Source organism: Elephantulus edwardii, unplaced genomic scaffold (genome assembly GCF_000299155.1).
Source record: "Elephantulus edwardii isolate Elephantulus edwardi_28Jun2011 unplaced genomic scaffold, EleEdw1.0 scaffold00169, whole genome shotgun sequence".
Taxonomy (NCBI): domain Eukaryota; kingdom Metazoa; phylum Chordata; class Mammalia; order Macroscelidea; family Macroscelididae; genus Elephantulus; species Elephantulus edwardii.
In genome coordinates, this window is record NW_006399919.1 from 5981085 (window position 1) to 6006417 (window position 25333).

Sequence of the window (25333 nt, forward strand, 5' to 3'; positions counted from 1 at the left end):
GGTGTGGGTTTCACTTTGGGTAGTACTGACTTCTTAACAATATTAAATCTCTCAATCCATGAGCATGATTGTCTTTCCACTCATTTAGGTTTCTTTAATTTTGTCCAGCAATATTTTAGAATTTTTAGATGTTGACTTTGGAAAAAAGACTTTCATTTCCCTGCTTAAATTTATTCTTAGAGTTTTATTTTTTACAGTTATTTTTAATACAGTTGTTTTCTTAATTTTATATTGTTCATTGCTAGTATATAGACGAATAGCTGATTTTTGTGTGTTCATTTTGTACCCTGTAACTTTGCTGAATTCCTTAGATATATTGTTGTGAATTTGCAGATATCTTTTCTTATGTGAGTAGAGGTAATTTTACTACTTCTCCCTGATTTGAATGCCTTCTATTTTTGCCCCTTGCCTAGCTACTCTGGTTAGGACTTCCAGTGCAATACTGAATAGCAGTGATAAGTGAGTATCTTACGTCTAATCTTTCCTGAGGGAAGGCTCTTAGTCATTTTCCACTGAGAATGTTAGCTGGGGTTTCTCATAAATGCTATTTTTCAAGTTAAGGAATTTCTCTTTTCTTGTTTTTATCATAAAAGGAAGCTGGAGTTTTCCAAATGCCTTTTTCTTGATTAGTTGAGATGATCATTTTGGTTTCTTTTCTTTGTCCTGTGATGACACCTAACAACATGAACAAAATTAATTAATGCAGCCTTCAGTATGGATTGAGGCTCAATATCAAGAAAACAAAGATTCTCATCACTGGGCCGATTGGCAGCATCATGATGGATGGTAAAGAGATTGAGACTGTTGACAGCTTTAGTTTGTTTGGCTCCACAATCAACACTCTTGGCAGCCAGGAAATTAAAAGACATATTGTGATGGGAAAGTATGCGGTTAGAGACCTCTCTAAAGTACTGAAGAGCAATGATGTCAGTCTGGAGACTAAGGTGCATCTGATACATGTGATGGTATTTGCAATCACTTGCTATGTGTCAGAGCTGGACAGTAGCTAGGGATGAAGGAGAACTGATGCCTTGGAGCTGTGGTGCTGGAGAAGAGTATTGAATATACCATGGACTGCTAAGAGAACAAACAGGTTTGTCCTGAAAAGGGTGAAGCCAGGCTGCTCCTTGGAGACAAGGATTCTGGGGCTTCGTCTGACATACTTTGGACATGTTGCAAGGAGTGACCATTCCTTGGAGAGGAATGCCATGCTTGGGAGCGTGGAGGGACAGCGCAGGAGAGGGAGACTCTCAATGAGATAGATTGATTCAGTGACTGGGGTAATGGGGGTAGGTGTGTCAGAAACAGTGAGATTGGCACAGGAAAAGGCAGTGTTTAGGGCTGTTGTACATAGGGTCGCTATGGGTCACAGGCAACTCAATGGCACAGAACAACAACAGCAACTATTTTGTAAAAGGATCAACAGAAACATAAGGACAGCTGATTCCAACATCTACTGACTCTACAAAAGGGGAACTGTCCCTATCAACAACATCCACAGTATAAGGTTAGATCTCCCTATAAGGTCAGACATGACTCTATGCCCCTACACCTACTCCTGTTAATTATTGGGTCTGAAATTCATTGCAACAGACTATACAGACTTTATAAAACCTCTTTTTCTTACAGTTGTGGGGTTTACAGGGAAATAGGTTGTGGGTGGGGAACAAAGGTTATACTGAACATCCAGGTTCAGTCCAGCAGCACTATGCTGTTAACCTAAAAGTTGGCTAAATATTTAAGTCATTACAGTTAGTCTTTATCTACCTTATCTGCCAACACGTGGTCTTGCAAATCAACAGATGTGGGACTAGGATAAGAGAAAGAGTGTGTTACAGACACAGGGCAGCAAAAACTGAGTAAGACTGGAGCAAGACACTGATAATGGTGGTGGAGAGACTGGCATTGCTGCGGAGAAACTGTGGCAAGGTGTGACCTGAGGCTTCTTGCATTTATACTGGCCACAGTTAAAGGTTTTTGCTGTTCTGGCTGGATGCTTGAAGGAAAAGCTGACTTAGTACTCCTCTGAAGCAAACCTTGCTGGATGCTTTGGATTAGAGTGCTGAACTGGAACCGGATCCTGGACTTACCGAGGAATTGTGCCTTGGAATTGTTGTGCTAAAGCCTGGACTTGTTTTGGGTACTAATCTCTGCCTCCTCCATTCACTTCCCTAAGAAATCCTATTCTTGGTACCACAACTGTGAATCAACAACAAATAAACAAGGTACATTGGGGCTGGGCATTGCACTCTTTATCTGCTTTTTGCTCTGGGGCAGTGAGGGGCTGTGTGATTCTTATTCCCTCTGGCCCTTTCAGAAAGACATTCAAAGGCCTGTGCCCCCATGTCTTGTTTTCTCCAGAAAGCTTTACCTCATAACAGTCCCAAATCGGGTCTTCCTCGTCTTCCAGCAAGCAAAACCTCTGCCTTGCCATCGTCTTGCTGGAGTCTGGTTAGCTCTCACAGTTATGATGGCCTCGGTGCCGCAGACCACTTGTTCACAGCTGGAGAGCACACCGCCTGGGGCAGTGGATAAAACAATCATTTTTAAAACTCCTGACCGCACATATGATTTTCTTATGTCGTTACCTTTGTATAGCTGGGAGAAAAAGTTCTGCCTGGTTATGGTATATTATCTGTTTAACTTGCTTTTGATTTTTTTTTTCCTGGTATGCTGTTGATAATTTTTGCATCTTTGTTCTTAAAGGATATTTAAAATTTATTTGGGCTTGTTTTTTGACTTAAATACAGTCAGTCTAGAAGAATGATCTATGTGCACTGGAGAGAAATGTGTATTCTGCTCCTGCATTCTACAGAGAGTGTCTCTTAGATCTAGTTTAGATTACAGTTGTTGATCATCAAGTTGATAGCAACCTCTTTCCATTCTGTAGGAACAATTTTTTTCTGCAGTTTCCTGTCATAAAAAATATTTTTCTTCAAACTTAACGGAATATGCTTTTAGACAGTTTAGTTCTCAGCAGAAATAAAGGAAGAAAAATAAATGTACATTCTGAATGGTCAATTGTTTTTAAAATAAATTTGATAAATTACTATAATTATATTCAATATTATATGTAATAGTTGAATGTACCATGGCCTTAAAAAAAGCAAGTAAAAAAGTCTGTCTTGGGAGCAGTGCAGCCAGAGTGCACTTCTGTGAGGGCAGCAAGTAAGGGTGATAGGACACTGTCTCACATTGTTTGGATATGCTATCAGGAGGAATCATTCCCCGGAGAGAGAGCATGCTGGGAAAGTAGCGGGTCAATGAAAGACGACCCTCAGCAAAATGGATTGTTGCACCCCTAGTGGATGGAGCCACTGGCCAGCACACAGGGATTGTGAGGATGGTACAGACTTTTGTGTTCTGTTGTAAGGGTTGTTATAACTCAGAGCCAACTCCTATTGTATTCATGAACTTAACTAGCAGAATAATCTAGAAAGGAATTTGATAGATGCATGCAAATAAATTCTATATATGCATGTATGTATGTATGTATGTGTACACACACACCCCCCCAAGCTTCATCTCACATATTTTGGGCATACTGCTCAGAGACTATTCTTTGGAGAGGGAAAGATGGAGGGTCAGTGAAAGAGATGAACAGCCTCAGCCAGGTGGACTGACATAGTGACTGCAGCAGTGGGCTAGAATGTGACACATTGTGAGGGTGGTACAGGATAGGAGGACGGAGCTCGGCTTTGTTCATAGGGTTGCTGTGAGTTGTATTAGACTTGATGACATCTGACAACAACATACAGAAGAAAGTATATGGTGGACAAAGAGAAAATTTTACCAACCTTTAGGGCTGATTTCTTTCCAGATTAATTTGACATAGAAGAAAAAGTCAGAATCACACGTTTTCCTTCAGAGTGAGATATTTGAAGTATTTTATCTCTCTGATAAAATTTCTTATGTTTACCTAAGTTCTCATATCAGAGATAATCTGTTATAGTGGCTAAGCAATTAGTTGTCCACGGCTTCACATAAAAAGTATTTAAGGCACGTAATTCATTCATATCATGGAAATGAAATCTTCCTTCCAGTTATAAATCTGCCTAATAGGATAACTCGTCTTTATCCTTATTCAAGCAATATGCTCGCTCTACATTATTGGGTGTAATAATAATAATCCCATGTCTGTGTAAGGAACTAGTGGTCTACTTAATTTTGGCATTTTTCTTCGTAGTTCTCTCAGTAACACTGATCTGCTGTTGGTGAAGTTCGTGTTATGTGACTTGGCATGATACTGGTCAAAATACTAATTCGTCATTGTCATACTTCGCCTGCTATCTGGTTAACCTGGTAATTTATATTCTTCACTCAGTCAGGGCCATTCTAGTGAAGGACAAACAGAAGGATTTAATCAGAATGGTGATACTAGTCTGCTCAAAAAGAAATCTAAGTTTGCTTACAATAAGATCTCATCCTTATTGTTCCAAGTCCCCCTCTATTCTGTCAGATGACATTTATTTATACAGCAGGCAGGGTAATGGATTTTTAATTTCTGCTTTAAAAACTGTTAAGACAAGATTAAAGTAAGCATTATTGAAACAAGATGGCTACATTTACATAGCTGTCAGAATAACTTGTTTCTCTCTTAGATCTTCTCTCTGGTATCCTCCTCAAATCCGTTCATTATTTCATTCAAAAAAGAAAGAAATGACCATGAAAAGATGTGTTAGGTTTAATGACTTTATTTATTTTTAGCTTTTTAAAAAATTTAGATGGAAGTATACAGAGCAAATTAGTTTTCCATTCAACAGTTAAAGCATGTTTTGTTGCCTGACATTGAAATCTCTACAGTGTAACATGGTATCATCCAGCTTCCTCCTTATGCTTACCATTTTATTTCCAATCCTTTTTTTAGCCTCTTTTGCCTTCTGAGTTTTATCCTGGGAAGCTGACGCTCTTTTGATATCCTAAGGTTGACTGTTCTTGAGCTATGAGGGCTACAGGTTTTAGGGGGTCTTTCAGGGGCCTTAGTTTTCATTTACTACCCACAGGGAGGAAATACAGTGCACTTTGCAGTTTGCAGACTATGAGGGGTCCAAGATGCTGCAGGGATTTCAGTGTCCAAGAGAAAACCTACCCTCCTTTAGTGTCAGCATTATGATATAGCTACAGTTGGAGCTTTAGATTGCTACTTTCATTCAAATGATGGCTGTATTTTTCTGCATCAAGTTTTCAGTGGTAAAAAGCAAGTCAGCATTGCAGTAGGAAATGAAGGTAGCCATATCCAACCTGATTCCAAAGTTTTGAAGAGTTAGGTGTTCAGGGCCCAGCAGCACCACATGGTTAGGACATAAATGTTTGTACCTAACTATTTAATAAAACTTGCAGAAGTTTCTGTTTGTATTTAGTTGTTACGTATTGTTAGTGACTGGGGTGATCAGGATGGGTGACTGGGGTGATCGGGATGGGTGTGTCAGAGGCAATGAGATTGGCACAGAATAGAGCACGGTTTAGAGCTGTTGTACATAGGGTCGCTATGAGTCGCAAACGACTCAACAGCACGTAACAACAACATTGTTGAGTTAAAACTAACTCAGAGCTGACTGCAGTGGGTGTTCAGAGGCAGGAAATAGCACAAGAGGAGACTGCCCGTCTTTCTCCAGGAGAGCAACTTGTGGATTTGAATTACATGCCTTTGGGTTGGCAGTGACACTATGAAAAACAACTGAGAGAGTAAAGGTACTCTGAACTTAGAAATTTGAGGAAGCATCTGTATGGTATTGATGATTATAATTTTCCCTTTTCTTAAACAGTTAATGTACAGTCATCAGAGCCATGAGATCCAAAGCATGGACTAAAATGAAATTATTTCACCAGCATTGAAAAAGTAATTATTGATGTCAATTAATATATAATTGAAATAGAGGTTATATGTCATAAAACATGTAATTATAGTAATAGCTACAAGCCAACAGCATTTTCATGCCTCATTGATGCTGGCTTTGATATTCAGTGCTTTACTGTGATTACAAAATGATCCTGCAAATTGAGCATGAATTGATTCATAAATTGTACCTTAAGATCACAAAATCAAGTCTGCTTTGTTGACTGTCGCTTAACTGCAGGCATTATTTATAACTACTTGGATGAAGAAGAAAGGATTAAGACATTTATTGTAGAAAATAAAATGTATAAGGATATCCAAAGATATAGGGAGTCTATGTAATAGAGTATTAGGCAACTTTTAAAATCATTTTTTACTCATTCATTTACAGAATATTTGTGATTCATATTTCCATTAACTACTAATTTATCAAATAATTACTGAACATTTACTAAATATGTGAGGCACTGTCCAGGGTTCCTTCAGTAAAGATTGGAAATGACTTACCTCTGACCTTCCAGGCTCTGAGAGGCTATAAATCATTGGGGGGAGATTGCTTCTCCTTCTCCTGCAGAGTTGCTGGTGGATTTGAACCATTGGGTTGGCAGCACAATTCCCTACCTACTAGGCCATCAGAGTTCTACCATCAGTAAAGATTACAAAGCCTAGGAAAACTCAATGGGGCAGTTATACTCTGTCACACATGCTCATTAACTTGGCAACTTAACAATATGCACTGAAGAAACTGGCTCTTTCAGCTGATTCCTTTACAAGAAAGAGAGAGATGTAGAGAGAAAGAAAGGATCCTCAGTGGCACTGAGAAAGACGAGCCTCAAGGGGAGTGTCCTTGGGCCCAGGTTCCTGTGCTGGGACACCCAGGAGAAAGGTTCCCCTGGGCCAGCAACTTCAGTGTGGACACCTAGCCTCCTGAATTGTAAGAGATTATATATTCTTTTGTCTGCTTGTAGTTTTAAGATTGCTTAATAAAGTTTTGTGCCCCCCCCATTAGTTTATACAGATTTTTCAGAAAGTTTTTACATTTAGTATATCATTGACAAATGATTTCTCTTCTCTCCCTATTATTTCTTTGGGTTTTTTTTTTTCTGTTTCATTGCACCGATAGACTTTCCCGTATGAAGCTGAGTAGAAGTGCTCACCGTGGCTGTCTTTGTCTTTTCTGCCTAATGTCACCAGAAAACTTTTCCACATCTATTCAATAAGATGTGTTGACGCTTCCTTTATGTTTTATAGTTTTCAGTCTTTCAGTAAATTGTTATGTGTCTAGCCTTTTTTCATGGTAGATAATTAGACTGGTTCTAACTTTTCATTATGATCGATGCTGTATAAAACATTTTTATGTATAACAATAGTTAAAAGTACAGATTCTGGAACTAGATTTTAGAACTAAATTCTCACCCTGTAATTATACAGTGCTATGCAAATTACTTATTATTGCTCTGTAAACTGGGACTAATAAGAGTACCAATTCTTGATGTTCTTGTAAGGATTATAAGGGTAAACCCATGTAATGAGCTTAAACCGGTATGTGCCATGTAACAAAGTATTCAATATTAGCTGCTATTACTACTGTTAGTGCTATTATAATTACCACTAAGGCTAGTGTTATTACTACTGTTCTTGCCACTACTATATGTCATCCTAAGTATATATGTTGTGTCATCCTAAGTATATTTGTGAGTTTCCAAAACAAAAGTCACCAAATAAATGATGATGTGTATTGTCAAGTTGGAACCAACTCATAGCTAGCTGACCCTCCAGCGGATTTTCAGAGGCTATAAATGACACAGAGATTGTTAATCTTTCTACCATGGAACAACTGGTGCCTGTGTGCACATCTGAACTGTGTGCCTTTGGATTGGCAGCGTAACTCCTTATCCATTCGGCCACTACAGCACCCAATCAGATTTATTACATAGTGGCAAATAGATTTCCAAATTGTTTATATCAGTTTACCCTCCTGCCAGAAGCATATGAGAATTCCTGATACATTTACACTCTTCAAGGTCAGTCTATTAAAACCCTTAGAAATTTTCCTCACCTATTTTTGTGAGTTAATATTTTTACACCAACAAAATGCTATATACAAAAATTCTTTGTAAAAATATTTTTCTGAAGCAATGTCAGTAATAACTAATTTACACAGTAAATTCTAGGATTAGATGAAAATAATAACTAGCAAACAAAAATAAAACCGTGACCTCACTGCCACCTAGCCCACTTCTGACTCCTGACAGCCTCCTTTGGCATCAGAGGCAGCATATCTTTAAGGAAGGAGACCATCTCATTTTTCTCCCAAGAAGTGGCTGGTGGCCATGAGCCAACATTTCACTTTCTAGTTCAACATGTAACCCACATACCCTGTCCTAACACTGTACTGAACACTCGCTGTGCTCTAGGCATTGGGATGGAGCTGTCGTCAATTGTCAAAAGTTAGAAAAAGAACATTTATGAAAATACCACAGGATTTCTTGAAATGTTAAATTAATAGGTATGGTTTGGAAAAAAGTGAGACTTAGTGCATATTTTCATGATTTTCTCATACATAATGAGGTAGACTATACATTTTATTATTATTACTATTATCAGTCTACATCTTGCCGAGATTTTCTTTGCATAGGTTATATTTTTAATGTTTAGAAAGCATATATAACATGGTAATTAATGGGAGATTATTTTCCCCGACTATTACAGTTTATTTCTATATTTAAACAACTACTTGAAGTCAGCCACATTGTTCTTGAAAATGCTACTTAGCCTTACTAGCAATAGTTAGAGTTGCAAACTATTGCTCTTATATTGTATCCATTAATGGACAGAGTATATTCAATAACTTTTAGTTCATAACTAATCCATTGTGAACCAGGTTATATGAAATTGAGAACCAGTCACTGAATGGGTGAATTTTCTCTTAAAAGTAGCCAATTAAATGCATTTTAATAAATGTTACAATCTAGAAAAGTTATATGATTTTGTCAATTATAAAAAGCATGAAGTAAAAATTGTTTCTATATAAGCATGAAATTGAAAACATTTTAATGAAAAGAAAAATTTATTTCTTCACTAAAAACTTTCAACCTGATTTCCCCACCCCAGCTCCCTTTCTTGGGTCCAGATGTCAAAAGATATTGACAATGCCTAAAATATCATGATTTTTGTCTTTTAAGTTTAAGGACCAAAGTAGTCTGTTAATCAAAAAGAAGTCATATCCATTTTGAGATTTCACTGTGAATCTCTCTGCTTTTTGAAAATGCTGAATGAATAAAAAGTTACTACTGAGTCAATTCCATCTCCTGTGTCTGAGTAGAATTGTGATCCACAGTTCCCAGAGGCTGATGTTTTAAAGGTAGATTTCCCCATTTACTAAAGGGTAGCTGGGCATGTAACTACTTAAGCTGTGGACATGAAAATGCACTGTAAAGATGAAGTAAACTGTTATGTTTCACTTGTGTTGTGTGTTTTGTTTACCGTCGAGTCGGAACCGACCCATAGCTGGCCCTCCAGTGGGTTTTCAGAGGCAGTTAATCACACAGGAAGCAATTGCCCATCCTTCTCCCACTAGTGGCCTCGAACTGTGTGCCTTGAGGATTGCAGTGCTACTTTTGGCCACTATTTTTATCATTATTTGGATTATCTATTGCATTTTGCTTTAAAAATAAGTGTGAGAATTTATGTACTATTAGGTGGTGCCAAGTGAGCAGTGACTCACAGCAGCCCTGTGAACATGTGAACCCTGTGAGATCAAGGCCTTGCCCTGTCCTGTGCCATCCTCACAGAGTCACAGTGTCAGTCCTTTCCCTCATTCCCTTTTCTAGGCATGATTTCTTTTTCTAAGGACGAGCATCTCCCAGCAACATGCCCAGAGTCTACGAGATGGTGTTTCACCATTTTTGCTTCCAAGGAGTATCCTGACTGCCCTTCCTGCAAGATAGATTTGTTGTTTTGGCAGTCCATTGTATATTTAATACTTTTTGACAACTCCAGATTCACAGGCATCAGTTATTCTTCAGTCTCCCTTATTCAATGTCCAGTTTAGTAGGGAGTATTTAATAAACCAGAATATATGCCAAATGTCTTCTCATTTTTGTTTTTATGTATTAAACTAATCTTAAGCTTCTGACTACATTTGTAGCCAGTGTTAAGGAGTAGTTAAGAAGTCTGTAATTATAAATGCTGGTCTGTAGGAAGTTGCTAACCCCAAGGTCACAGCTCACTGACAGTTTGAATCCAGTAGCTCCTTCTGGGGAAAAGGTGGATCATCTCTTCCTGTGGGATTATCAGCCTCCGAACACCCAGTGGAGGGTCAGCTCTGAGTCCCTTCTGACTCAGCGGTAAGGAGTTTTTTGAGATTGTCAAGAAAGTTACTAAGTAGATCCGTCCCTAAGACTAGTAGCTTCCAAACATTTGGACAGTGACCTACAGTAAGAAATAGTTTTATATTATGATGTAGTATAAACATGAATATATACAGAAACATGTCCTTCCTCCCACCCTATCCTTCCCTGCCTCTTCCTTTTCTTCTATGCTTGTACCAAATAGTGGTTTCCAAAGGATGAAAATCCTCAACATTTTAAATGATTGCCACCTCACACCTAATGATTGAGAATTTCCAGAGGAGAAATAGAACACCTGCATTTCTTACAGTCTCCATGTAGTCTGATGAAAAACAAAGTAAAAACTCCTTTAGCATGATCTGAGGACTGTCTGATCTGATGACTCCTGCTTACTGTCACCAGCCTTGGCTTCTATTCTGCTTCTTGCTTTCTATACTGTGGTCTGATGAGCTGCATATCCCTATGTTATGTCTTTGGCCTTTCTTTACCTCCTTTTTAACACAGTAATCTCAATACTTTGAAGCTTTAGTTGAGTTTGTCATCCCTAACAGCATTTAATCTGTTTAATAGTTTGCCAAATAAGTCACTATATGTCCATCACTATAAAATGGACATGTGATTTGCAGCCTCTGCACTATAAAATGGACTTGTGATTTGCAGCCTCTGCACTATAAAATGGACATGTGATTTGCAGCCTCTGCAGATGCACTGGAGGGTCAGCTATTACTAAGTTCCAACTCGACAGCAATGAGCCGTTTTGATACTTATCCAGGCTCTGCATGGAGTTGCAGTGCTGAGCAACTCTCTAGAGGTTTGGATACCTCGTCCCTCCTTAGAAGATGGTCAGTCTCACTCAGGAGAGGGTCAGCTTAGAGTTGGTTCCCGCTTAAGTGTCCATGAGAGCTGTACTTATCCATCCTCATTATCTGTTGCTCCTTATTTTAACCTGATATAACCTTGACTCCTCTAATATCTCCTGGTGTAATGTGCTCTCCTTTCTTGGATCTGTTCACAGTACCTAATATTTCACTGTTAAAAATGCTATTCTATGAAGTATTTCATTGTCTTTTGTTCTCTCAAGAGTTGACTGGACTATTCAGCAACATGTTTGGAAGGTAAACTATGGGCAGGTCAAGATCTGTGTACATTTTGCCTAATGCAGTTGTGCTGCCAACACAAAGGCACACAGTTCAAAGGTGCCAGCTGCTCCAGAGGAGAGAGATGGGCAGTCTCCCTCCTCCCGCATGATTTACTGCCTTGGAAAACCCACTAGAGGGTTCTAACTAAATGGTACACAACAACAACACAGAAGTATTTAGTATTTTATGCTTCATTCTGTGATTGAATCAGATCTTGTGCTGTGCAATGGGAGTTCACAGTTGGAAGTACAAGTCCGGATTTCCTGAGAATAACTTGTTATTTATTCATTCTTTCATGCACTGCCCGAGTATTTTCACTGTGTACCAGGCACTGTTTTGGATGTTGGGAAAACAACAGTAAATAAAAGACAAAATTCCTGCCTTTGTGGGAGCAAATAAGATGCTGTTTCAGATAAAGCAAGGAACAAGATCTAAATGGAGGGATGGAGTGTGGGATGAACACTACAGGCAGAGAGCAGGAGGGACTTCTGTGTTTGACCTGAACAGCCAAAAGCTTCAGCTTTTGCGTAATATCTATAAAAGTTTGTCACCACTTTAACTTTTAAATTTCCCTATCTTACTGATCTTAACATGTGCAGCTCTTTCAGAAATACCTGCCCTGATTAATACTTCAATGATGAAAGTATCGACCTCGCTATTCCTAGCACATGTAAAATAATAACCTTTTTGCTTTCTTGCTTCTGAAGCAGCCAGCTTCTTGTGAGTTTTATTGCTCCTTACTGCCCTCAGAACCAAGTCTCAAAGTGAAATTGTGCCTTCTAGAGTTTCCCGCACCATCCAGTTCATGCCTTAAGGAGAGGTGACTGAACACCCGGATTTCCCAACAGATGGAAAGTTTTCACTTTGCAGCCCTCCTGCTGTGCTCTCGTGTATGAAAGAATCAGATCCTTGAAACAGAAATGATGAAAATGGATTTCAGATCTGAAGTTTTAAGCTGTTAGACCATTTTTCTTTTATAGTTTAATAACTATATTTTAGAGACAGAAAGAAAACAGCATTTTGTAGAAGATTTTATTAAAAGGGATAATAGTTAATTTTTCTATTTTATATAATCATGTTTCATTTTCTTTAATCCAGTTACAAGTAAATGCTAATTTGTAAATGCTAATTTGTTTGCACAAGATTTGGAAAATAGTAGATTTTCAAGGAAATTTGGCTTTAAAAGTATTTTATCCCATTGTCTTTTGTCAGATTTCTTGGGAAGTGATACAGAGGTCTTGAGAAAGAAGTTAAGATTTCTTTTTATTTGCTAGAAAATGCTGCAATTACTTCCTTTACTAGCAAAAGCAAGAAATGGCTAACACAGTAGTTTGGCTTTGAAGCTTGTGCTTTAAGGAATCATCCTCCTCGGGCTTACTTCTTAGAATAATGTGTACTGTTGAGTCATTAGCTCTCATGAAACCTACATTTATTTACCCCTTAATATTTTTTATTTGACAAGACCTGTTCTGGTTGGCTGTTGTTACTATTTGGTGCTGTTGATCCTGACGTCTGACAACCTGAGGGGGCAGAGCAGCACTTCACTGTAGGGTCTTGTAGCTTACTGGGACTCTGTCCTGCACAGCCACTGGGTGGATTTGAACAACCACACTTTACGTTAGCAGCTCAGTGCTTAACTGCTGTGCCATCAGTGTTCTGAAGGTCCAGCCTGTTTGTTATAAACTTGAGCAAGCGCTCCATCAAGTTGTTTGCAGAATGACTAGATGAGGTAGCTCTGGTGGCTTAGTGATGAAGAGTTGTGCTGCCAATTGAAAGGCATGATTCAAAATCCAGATGGGCAGTCTCTTTCTGCTCAATATATGGCCTCGGAAAACCCTCTGGAGGGTCAGCTGTGAGTCATTTCTGACTCAGCAGTACACAAAATGACTAGATTATTTGAAACCAGCTTGGCTTTTAGTAATTTCTAAAAATGACAAGCCAAACTGAAGCGAGACTAGCAGCAGCACAAGGCGTGAGGCATCACAGAAGTCACTTGAGGCTTCAGCCATCATATCAGGGAAAGGAACAGGACAACACTCGTGCCAAAGAGGGATTAGACCGACAAGGAATCTATTGGTTACTTTGTAATGGGGAAGTGTCTTTCATCAGCTCTTTTTGGTAACATGCTTGTCTGTCTGCTGTTGTTCTAAAGCTGAGCATCCAAATTAAGACAGACTAGGAAGAAAGATGGGCCATCCACTTCTGAGTAACAGGCCTTTGAAAACCCTGTATACAATAGAGTACACTTAGAGTAGCAGATATGGCACTGAGGCTGAGCCCTCAAATTTGGAAACACAGATGAGGAGGAAGAGTTGCAAGGAGACAGTAGTGATTGGAACATGGACTGTGAGAAGCATGAATGTAGAAAAAACAGACATTGTTAAGAAAGAAAACGAACGCATAAATATTGACATACTAGGTATTGGTGGATGAGATGGATTGGCAAGGGACATTCTGAATCAGTCATATGAGCTACTACACTGCAGATGAAAAGGTGAGGAAAAATGGGGTTACTTTCATAATGAAAAAGTCATTTCTAGATCCATCTTGAAATACAATATCATAAGCGAAAGGGTAATATCCATATGCTCAAAAGGAATTCTGCTTAATATCACTGTCATTCAGTACAATATCATAAGCAAAAGGGTAATATCCATACGCTCAAAAGGAGATCTGCTTAATACCACTGTCATTCAGATATATGTTCTAAGAGTAAATAGAGTTTTACAAACTTTTGCACACAGAAACCAATCAAACCTGCATCTGAGTTGCATTTATAGTAATGGGTGACTAAAATGCAAAAGTTGGGAACCATGAAGAAGGATCAGTAGTGGGAAAACATGGACTGGGTAACAGAAATGAGGCTGGGGATAGAATGATAGAATTTTGTATAATAAATGATTTATTCATGGAAAATACCTTTGACAAGAAACATGACTATACACAAGGATTTCACCTGATGGTATGCACAGGAATCAGAACGATTTCATCTGTGGAAGAATCACTGGAGAAGCTGAAGATCAGCTGGTAGGTGCTGCTTATAGAACAAACCATCAGCTATTCATATGAAAGTTCAAATTCAAACTAAAGCTAAAAAGAAAGGTCAAATCAAATTCAAAGGAACAAAAATTTTACCTTGAGTCTGTTGTTAAGTATCGTCAAATCAAGCATGACTCATAGTGACCCTGTGAACAGAAGATGTGAACCATGTTCTGTAACTACCATCATTTCTCTAATAAGTTTCTCTAATGTTCGTTGAGTTACCAAAAGCATGTTGCTTAGGAAGCAGATTCCAGTCCATTTTAGTCTGGGAGCCCCACCAAACCCTGTCCACCAAGAATAACTATTATGGCATTTAGCCAACCAGTGGCATGGCATTTGGCCAACCAGTGGTACAGTGTTTAGCATTATAGCAACCACAAGTTAACTCAGTGCAGCAACCTGGCCAAACAGGGCTGTACCACTTACTTAGGAGAATGTTCTTCCTAAAAACAATGAACACCAGGCCCAAGGACCTTTAAATAAATACAAAAAAGGCCTCCCACCAGGTCCATTGACTTAAATAATCTGCCCACAGCTGGTTGGATTTACTGGAGTTTGTGTAGCTAACAATCAGCTCACACAATTGTGAACTGAATAAAATAAAAAATTAACCAGTTTACACCCCAACTTTCAACTAAAACAAGAGAACTTACCCTCCAGAATCCAAGTACTTAATATGAGCCTCCAAACTGGAGACTTAGTCAGGGCCCAACAGCCTTTTAAATACAAAGGGCCACCTGCTAGGTCCTGACTAACTTAAACAAGAGGTTTCTAGCCCATAGCTAATCTTGAGTCTATCCCACCTGAATTTAAAAACCACGTCAGGAACAGATTTCAGGCCCTTGAACACTACTGTTTGAAAACCAGATGAGCTGTGGGAGGATATCAAGAATATCATCCACGAAGAATGCAGAAGGTCATTACAAAGACAGAGAAGGAAGAAAAACATGAAGATGGATAGAAGAAGAGACTCTGAATATTGCACTAAAGCACAATGAAGCCAAAGCAAAAAGAAGAAATCAGGAAGTTAAGGACCTGAAGCTGAACACAAGATTTCACAGGGCAGTTTGAGAAGAGAAAGCAAAGTATTACACTGAAAAGTACAACGAGCTGGAGTAGGAAAATCATTAGGCCCAAACTCGCTCAGCATTTCTTAAGCTGAAAGAAATGAAGAACAAACTCAAGCCTTGCGTTGGACTACCTAATAATGCTATGGGAAAAATATGGAATGATTGAGGAAGCATTAAAATATGATGGAGGTAGTACACAGAGTCACTGTACCAAAAAGAATTGGCTGATACAGAATTTCAAGAAATAACATTTGATCAAGAAGCAGTTGTGATGGAGGAAGTTCAGGCTGACCTGAAGGAGTTGGCAAAAACAATTCCCCAGGAATTGACGGAATACCAATTGACATATTTCAACAAACAGATGCTGCCCTGGACATGCCCAACAGATTGTGCCAAGAAATCTGGAATACAACTACCTAGCCAGTTAACTGGGAGAGATCCCTATTTATTCTCATTCCCCCCAAAAGATAAAATTATTAGATAAAATTATTGAATATGGCAGGTAACCAAAATCCTGCTGAAAATTATCTAAATATGACTAGAACAATACATTACCAGAGAACTACTAGACATACAAGCTGGATATAGAAGAAGCCATAGTGTTAGAGACATTATACCCAAGTAAAGCAAAGAGCACCAGAGGAATGTTTATCTGTGCTTCATTGACTATGCAAAGACATTTGACTGTGTGGATCACAACAAATTATGACTAACCTTGAGGAAAATGAGAACTCCAGAACACTTAATTGTGCTCATGCAAACCCTATACATAAACCAGAAGGCAGTCATAAGAACAGAAAAAGGAAACACTGCATGGTTCAAAATTAGGAAATGAGTGTGTCAGGGATACATCCTGTCTGTATGCAGAACAGATCATTTGTGAGGCTGGACTTTATGAGGAGGAATGTAGCAGAAGAATTGGAGGAAGCCTCATCAACCTGTGTTATGCAGATGATAACCTTGCTCACTGAAACTAAAAACCAGAAGTGCTTGCTGCAGAAAGTCAAGGACTGCAGTCTTCAATATGGATTGAAGCTCAATATCAAGAAGACCGAGATTCTCACCACTGGGCCAAATGACAGCATCATGATAGATACTTTGGGCACATGACCACAAGGGACCAGTCCTTGGATGGGTGGAGGGACAGCACAGGAGAGGAAGACCCCAGATGAGATGGATTGACATAGTAAACTGGGATTATGCATATAGGGGTGTAGTTGTCAGTGAGACTGGCTCAGGATAGAGCAGAGTTCACAGGAGACTCCATGGCATACAACAATGACAATAATTTAACATCCAGATTGTTTTTGTTACAGCATGATTAAATGCCCCTTTTTATTTTGTTTGTCCACAGAAAGAGTAGTGTGACTGAAGCAGAATGCTTGATGGGAGGACATTAAGAGGAAGTGGATAGAGAAGAGGTCAAATCTTAGAAGCTCAGATTTTATTTATGAGATATTTATATCATAAATATATTTATGACATTTAACTTATTTAAATGTATTTAAGGGATATTTAAGCAGGACCAGTTTTTATATAAATTATGTGAGGAAAAAGCAGGCTATAGGAAGAAATGTAAGAGAGAACAGAATAGGTCTTAAAGTTCAGAAAACTAAACTTGGTGTCTTGGAGTAGGACCAGTCCTAGCTGGCCTCCTAACTGGGTTGGAGGCTTGTCCGCCTTTCTCCTGCACAGCCAGAGAGGAACCACCTGAGAGCAGCAATGCTTACTGTGGGCTATACCACCAGAGCTCCCTTCCAGAAATCCACTCATGCCAACGCCATGTACATCAGAAGGAAACTGTGGAGCTGCCATGTGCAAAGCCAGCGACACACGACACTATTGGAAAAATATGCAAACAACTGTGCAAGTGTCCTCACTTGAGATGTTCGGGCTAACATCTGCATCAAGGCCTCCAGCGCCCGGCTCAAAGTTGGCTTCTGTAGTATATGCGGTTTCCCAGTTCCCCTATGTGCTCAATTTAAGGAAGGCAGTGGATAGAAAAGCTAATTCTGAAGTAGTTTGAAAAGGAAAGTGGAACAGAGGTCCAATTCATAGTGTTAATAATTAGATGTAATACAGCACTATTATAAAGGGGGTCTGATACACGGTAGAGAGAGAAGGGTGTGCCAGTGAGAGGTTAGCATTTGATATCCGTTATCATTAAGCATTACCTCATTTTAAAAAATAAAAAGGCCTAGCTTTACACTAGCGTTCATGCCGGTTGCTTTATTATAGATCGTATATTCTGAGTGCCTTCCACCCTTGGGGGCTCAACTTCAGCATCACACCAACCTTCTGTTGTAATTCAGTGTGTTCACTGACTAATTTTAAAATTGCCAGCTCTTTGTTCTTAGTCTTGTTCACAATTTGAAATACTGATGGCAGTTTCCAGCATCATAGCACGTGTGTCACTACAGTGTGACTTACAGATCACAGTGACAACGAATCCACACTTTGGACCAGAGTGAAAGAGGACAGATTGAGGAGATATTTTACAGATCAGAGGTTACAGGAGTGGTAACAGATTACACTCAAGCCTGATCATCATCCCGCACACTGCAGTGGTTGCTTTGTGTACCTTCCTGTTCGTGTGATTTCTATTCTGAAAGGCCAGAGCCTTTGCTATACCTCATGGAAATTTTGGGCCTGAAATGGAAAAACTGGAGAGGAACAGAATACAACAGAAAGTCAGCGTTCTGTTCACTTAACTATACAGCATTCCTAGACTGATGATGAGTAAATATCATGTAGTAAAATTTTTATAAACCTTTATTCAAACAACAGCAAAGCCGGAAACATTTCAGATAGCATTTCTGTATTGCCTCACAGGACATGAATCTCACTCCTCCCACAACTTCTATCCACTAGTGAATTACTTTTAATAAAGCCCAGAGGGGTTTGTGCCAAGGCTTCTTAACCTCAGTAATTGTTGACATTTAAGGCTAGATAATGAATCTGTTGTGGGAGCTGTCCATTGCACTGATTGTGATTATCAGAAATGCTTCTAGGCATTGTCAGAGGTCCCTGGAAGGAAAACAGCACCAGATTGGGAACTATTACTTTGTAATAAGCAAAAGGACTTTCTCACAGTGGTAATATTAACAAGAACTAACATTAATTAAAGGAAGGCCTAGTGGCAAGAAGCTGCACTGCAATCCTGCAGGCATGCGGGAGAAAGATGGGCAATCTCCTCTGTATGACTGACTGCCTCTGAAATCCCGACTGTAAACAACATCATTATTAAGCACTGGTTACAATCCTCTTCTTATCTTCTAAATCTGTAAATCATAAAAATACATAAACCCCTTATTTTAACAAGTATTTATCCACTCAACAATTGATGTGGGGCTGTCATCTTTTCTTGAATATGAGTCTGCTGACGTGCTTTCCAAGTTGTAATGGTAGAGACAGTTCTCATTTCAGATACTTTAATACAAAAATTCCGTTTCTGCTTTCCTTTTAAATGAATTTTTTTAAATTTTTATTTATTTATTCTTTTTATGTGTGTACCATCAAATTGGATCTGATTGGTACAGGAGGTGATTGTTCCTCCTTCTTCAGCAGAGCATCTGGTGGATTTGAACTGCGCACCTCTGGGATTGTAGTGGTTTCCTAGGTGATTGTTCCTCCTTCTTCAGCAGAGCATCTGGTGGATTTGAACTGCACACCTCTGGGATTGCAGTGGTTTCCTGCCACTAGGCCACTAGAGCTCACCAGTTTCTGCTTTCTTTTGTGTTGATATTTGTCTAACCTTTCATAATTTTTTACATCTATACTGAATTTGCTATTTGGTTCTGGGAGAGGAGTGTAAGGATGGAGAAACAATTAGCTTGTATTAAGTGTCTGTAAATGCATTAATCCTAGCTTGCAAGTAAAACTAGAAGTCTTTTACACTTACTTCTTGGGTTATTGAATATTTAATTACCTAAGTACAACAATTAGGTGTAATGACCATTAGAACTAGCTCTTTGTAAGCTTACAGGTCAGCTAGTGGGACAGCAGCACACAGGCTTTTAGAGTAGCCTCTGATCCAGTCTTCAGGGTGCCATATTCTTGAAAGCCAGTGTACCAGTCCAGCAGGCCAGTTACCAGGTGGATAGAATATGTGCTAAGCACCATACAGTGCCCTGCGAACTTGTATCTCCTTTAATGCTCATGATAGTAAAACATAGGCATGTTGATTTCCCTGGGAGAATACTAAAATGAAGCAGTGGTTAATTAATTATAAATAAATGGACCGATCTGTGAATCCCAGGCATCCTGATACATGCTTTCAGGCCCAAAGCTGTGGGTGTTTGCACCTGCAGAGCTCTTGGCCCAAGTCTTGTTCATGATTATAACAGACATCTTTGAGTCTTGGCCTATCAGCATCATCATCAGATGTGTTGTGCAAGATAACATGGAAAGATCACTGTAATCTGTCATTTAGAACAATTCAGAGGATTAATAGGAAAGACTCAGTGGCTCAGGGAGAACCTAGTATTAGTTTTCTGTTGCTATTTTTCTTGATTGCCATTGAGTTGAGCATGACTCACTGCGACTCTATGAACAAAGTTCAGAGTTTCCAAAGGCATGTTGTTTGGGAAGTGGATACCATTTCTGCTTCCAAAACTGCCTTAAAGTGGGAGCTCCTCCAAAGGTAACCATTATGACATCTGACACCCCAGTGGCACAATGTTCATCATTACAGTAACCCCACGTTACCTCAGTACAGCAAATTGACTACCTCATATTTAGTGGCTTAAATAAAACCCTACAAATTTATATTAAGAAGTTTGACCAGAGCCTACGTTTCAGTAGCCCAAACTTAAATTAGCATTGGCAGGACTTTGTTCATTTTGGGAGAGAATCCATCACTTAGCCTTCCACATTCTTGGCTTTAGACCATTACCAATCGTTAACGTTGGATCACCAGTTCTCCCACAGTCACCTCTCCCTCTGATTCTGAACTCTTCTGACGTCCTTTGTGATTACGTACAGACCTCTGAAAGCACAGTCATTAAGTAGCAGGTTTCACTGCTAACCCCAAAGCTGAGCATCTCCTGTTACAATTTAGTTTCAGAATCTAGATGGAGGGTCACTATGAGTCAGAACTAGTTGGTAGTGAGTTTTAAGTCCATTGGGTCCACCTGGATAGTTTAGGATGATCTCCCTATCGACCTTATTATCCGTTAACAACTTAGATATTTTAAATTCTTCTTTGCCATGTACTTTAGCATATTCACAGATTTCAGGGATTATTCAGGGGGATCATTATAAATAAAATTCCTAAATTGATGATTACAATCATCATCATCATCTATTCTCAGGCGTTATGTGTCTGTTCTTTGCACACATTATTTAGTCCCAACAGTCCTTTCAAAGTAGGTATTTTTTGCTGATTTAATAAAAAAGGATGTGAAAAGTTAAGTAACTTGCCAGGCAACAAAGAACTGGTAAGTGTTCTGAGATTTGAAGTCATGTGTCTCATTCCAAATACTGTTATTTGCTATTTTTTTTTTTTTTTCCAAAAAAAGTCATCTGAGAATGCTCTTTCCATCCTTCGTTAAAAAGTAACCTAGAGAACAGTTTTCTCCTTTGGCATAACATACTTCAAAACTACCATTTGAAGAGTTAGTGGAAATTCGTTCTAGAAAAAACTGGGAAACATTAAGTTAGATTAATGTGACATCAACTCTTAAATGCCTGTTTTTAAGTGAAAAATTGGAGTCTTTCTACTGCTAAGTAGTTCCCTGGATCTAACAGAAGAGTAAATCAGAAGGTATTTAAAATAACTGACAGAGGCCTAATGAACAAGTGTGTGACATCTTTTCATTTTTCTTTGTTATATAGGAGATGAGTATGATGTATGTGCCATTTGTTTGGATGAATATGAAGACGGAGACAAGCTCAGAATCCTTCCCTGTTCCCATGGTATGAGTAATTAAAACACTAGTTTAAATTTATTTTATGTGTAAAGTTAAAATACATAATTAGAGGGAAAGAGACATTATAAGCCAGGCCCTGCACTAACTGGGGATCTCATTAAAGGATGGGTATTTGTGAAAATTTATAAACTTTCTTCTCCACATAGATTGCTAGGCACCATCAAGTCTAGTAAGACTCATAGAAGCCCTATGAGCAAACAATCTGAACCCTGTTCTATTCTGTGCCATCCTATTTATGATAGTAAATAAACATGGCAAGGGATTAAATAATAATGTTCTCAAATCACAGATTTTAACTAAAAGATGTTTATATTGTTTCAACAGCTTATCACTCCAAGTGTGTAGACCCTTGGCTAACTAAAACAAAAAAAACTTGTCCAGTCTGCAAACAAAAAGTTGTTCCTTCTCAAGGCGATTCAGACTCTGACACAGATAGTAGTCAAGAAGACAATGAAGTGTCAGAACATACCCCTTTACTTAGACCCTTGGCTTCTGTCAGTACACAGTCATTTGGGGCTTTGTCAGAATCTCACTTACATCAGAATATGACAGAATCATCAGACTATGAAGATGACAATGAAGATACCGACAGTAGTGACGCAGAAAATGAAATTAATGAACATAATGTCGTGGTCCAACTGCAACCTAATGGTGGACAGGATTACAACATAGCAAATACGGTTTAACTTCTGGAGGGTAATTGGTTTTTCTTTGCGTTTATAAAATTTTTTTTCCTGCTTCCTTCTCAGATTTCTGTAGAAATGACTTTTTTTTTTTCTTCATTATTCTAAAGTTTTACTAAATGACAGGAACCAGCTTTTTGATCCAGTATTTATCTGTAGGAGTGCACTTCATCTCACTTATAGAAAGGTGCCAAATATTAAAGAAAAAATGGCTTAAGACCTAGATCAGTCTACAGGTGTTTGACACAAATGGTCAATGCTGCTGCTACCTAGCATGAAGAGCTAAGCCACCTCCCACGTTCATAGTTATCCAGACTTGCTGAAATGCAAATGTCCATTCTGGTATTTCTCCAAATTGCCTTTATTGAGAGGCAGCAAGATAATTTACTATTTTATATCAGCCCTACAAAGAGATACTCAAAGCTATCCTTTTTCTTGTCATTTTTGAGTAGTCAGTCCCTAATGGGAATAGTCAGTCCCTATGCTGACATAAGTTGTCTGTACTAGTGCAGACAGAAAAAATTGGAAAGGTTTTTAATACTCAAGTGTTTATATTTGGTTCAGCAAATGAAGCAACATCTCGACTTTGCTTACTGATTTCACTGTCCTCCTTTTGGTTTTATTATGATTAAGATCAAAGCAAAAAGGAAAAATTTCAGCAGCTGTTCACAGTAAGATTATATACCTCTTAATGAAGAGCATCTTAATGCTAAAATTAGCCTTGCTAACTATGTACAGAGGAAACTGTTCCAGTATTGGATTTGAAAATAAGTGCTTATGTTTAACAAAGTTAATGATGTATTTTAACAATGTATTATGAAAAGCTCTATTATTCTAACTATGTAGAAAATATAATCAGAATGCTAGGAATTTTTATATGGCCTTGTAAGGGGAGTTTGAATGTTAATAAACATGTTTTCCACTTTAAGATCCAGCAAATGTTTGTTCTGTTGTAATATTTACTTACCACATTAGCCTTATTAATATGCACAGTGTTCTATCACTGAGGTCTGATAAGTACATGTCATCTTAGAATTTCTCACAATTTCATACAATTGCTCACAAGCAATTAGGTAAACCCTAAGAAAGTTAGAACGGCAACCAGAATTATTCTAACAACAGAATGTATGTATATTGTAGTACCCTGCTGAAAACCATGGTCCATCTTTACAGTATAAAGGATAGACATATCTGTATTGACATGGAAACTGTTAACAAGAGTTACGTTAGAAAATAATTACACTAGAGATTTATGGGTCTTTTGTAATAAAAAAGTAATATATTTAAAAATAAAGGATTAGAAATTTCACTTTCTGAATGGTTTTTTAAATGGAACATCTATTGTCTGATTAACACTCTTTTAACAAAATCTTTTAAGGATCCAACTTTTCCATGGAAGTTAAGAGAGTAAGGCCCTAGCCTTCTTAATCCTATAAGGCAGTCTCCATAATTTTCATTTAACCTGACACATACATACAGAATAAGCAGTCACTTTTACAATAATTAAAATAGTAAAAGCATTAGAAATAATGTACAAGCTGAGGTAGGAGTAACCAGGTATTAAATGTTGGTACTCAGGTCTTAATCCATTGTTTAGATCAAGCTACTTTTTAAAAAAATTACAAACCAGTTCTTTTATTTTGTATTAATACATTTTATATTACATTAATACTACTTTGTCATTGCCTCTGGTAGCACTGTAAGGAACTGAGCTGCTGGTTCAAACCCAGCAACAGTTCCTCAGGAAGATGTGGTGGTCTACTTCCATAAAGATTTGCATCCTTTCAAACCCTGTGGGACCACCACATCTTCCTGAGGAACTGTTACAAGGCTGTTGTGAGTCACAGTTCAATGGCAAGTGGGTATGGTTTACATGATGGTGTTAACTACACAGCTCTTTTAATAGGACATTAATTAAAATTCAATTTCCTTTCAAAAATACCAATTTTTCCCATTATAATGAATATCAAGATAACCTGGAAATTTATGCAGACATGAAGTTTATCATCACAATATACAGCCTTTTGAGATTTTAGAACCATTGTATGTATGTATTTGACACTGTATGTAAAGTTAGGTTTATATACTTAACATTCAGTGGAAGCATTTATTTAACTCAGAATTTTGTTAAGTTTTCCAGTTTTGGTTATTAGAAGTAATGTTGTGTAATAAGCTGTCTATTTATAAAGTTATGTTGCTCAGTTTCCTTATGCTAAATCAAGGGATTAAGAAAAAAGCAAAGTATATGTTAATTTTATAATTTTTTGTTAATTTAACTCAAGGGGAGGGAGCTGGTGTCTTCCTCTGGTAACCTTTTGAGTAATGCAGCTGCCCACTAAGTGCCTTTCAGCAAGGGTTTCACAATTTTGGTTACTATTTTCAGTAATTCACCCTAGTAGTATATCTTCACAACTAAAATATATTACTATATAATCTCAAATCACAACTCAACAATTTTCATTTGCAACATATTGTTCGTTAGAAATTTTAACAGGTTTCAACAACTGATGCCCTGTTGTTCTGGTCTATGTTGTTTCTAGGGTTTGCTCCATTACCAAAATCACTTCAAATCCTTCTTTTGCACACTTTTTGTATGTGTTGCTGTTGGTATGTGCCATCGAGTCACTTGTGACTCATAGTGACCCTATATACAGCCTTAAAACCTGTTGTCCTGTGCCAACCTTACTGTCTCTGACACAGTCAATCCATCTCATCAAGGGTCTTCCTCTCTTGCTCTGCCCCTCCACTCTTCCAAGCATGATGTACCCAAAGTATGTCAGACAAAGCTTCAGAAGGAAGCTCCAAGGAGCAGCCTCGTCTCACCCTTTCCAGGACAAACCTGGTTGTTCTCCTGGCAATTCATGGTATATTCAATACTCTTCTCCAGCACTACAGCACAAAGGTTTCAATTCTTTCATCCCTAGTCACTGTCCAGCTTGCTGATGTATAGCAAGTAACTGAGAAGTCTATGGCCTGGCTCAGGCACACCTTAGTCTCCAGACCAACATCAATGCTCTTTAGTATGCTGGAGAGGCCCTTGACAGCTGACTTGCCCAATAACTGATGACAGTGTCAAAGGAAATACAATATACTCAGCTGCTCTGCGGAAGGAGGATGAGCAATCTCCTCCTGTTCAGTCACCTGCCTCTGAAAACCCACTGGAGGGTCAGCTAGCCAATTCTGACTCGATGGCAAAACAGACGTATATTTTTAAGTATATTTGAGTCAGGTAACTGGTAATCTAATGGTTAAGGAACTGTGCTAACCCAAAGGCAAGGAGT

At 38.4% G+C, this 25333-nt stretch overlaps 1 protein-coding gene across 1 annotated transcript in view; it reads left to right on the forward strand.

Annotated features, from left to right (window-relative positions):
* Positions 1 to 22243, forward strand: part of LOC102860557 (E3 ubiquitin-protein ligase RNF13-like) — a 136254-nt gene extending 114011 nt beyond the window's left edge. The window contains exons 8-9 of the mRNA XM_006895565.1: positions 21275 to 21355; positions 21694 to 22243. Coding sequence (XP_006895627.1) covers positions 21275 to 21355; positions 21694 to 22055 — 443 coding nt within the window. The 3' untranslated portion in view covers positions 22056 to 22243. The remainder of the gene's footprint in view (positions 1 to 21274; positions 21356 to 21693) is intronic.
* The last annotated feature ends 3090 nt before the right edge of the window (positions 22244 to 25333 follow it).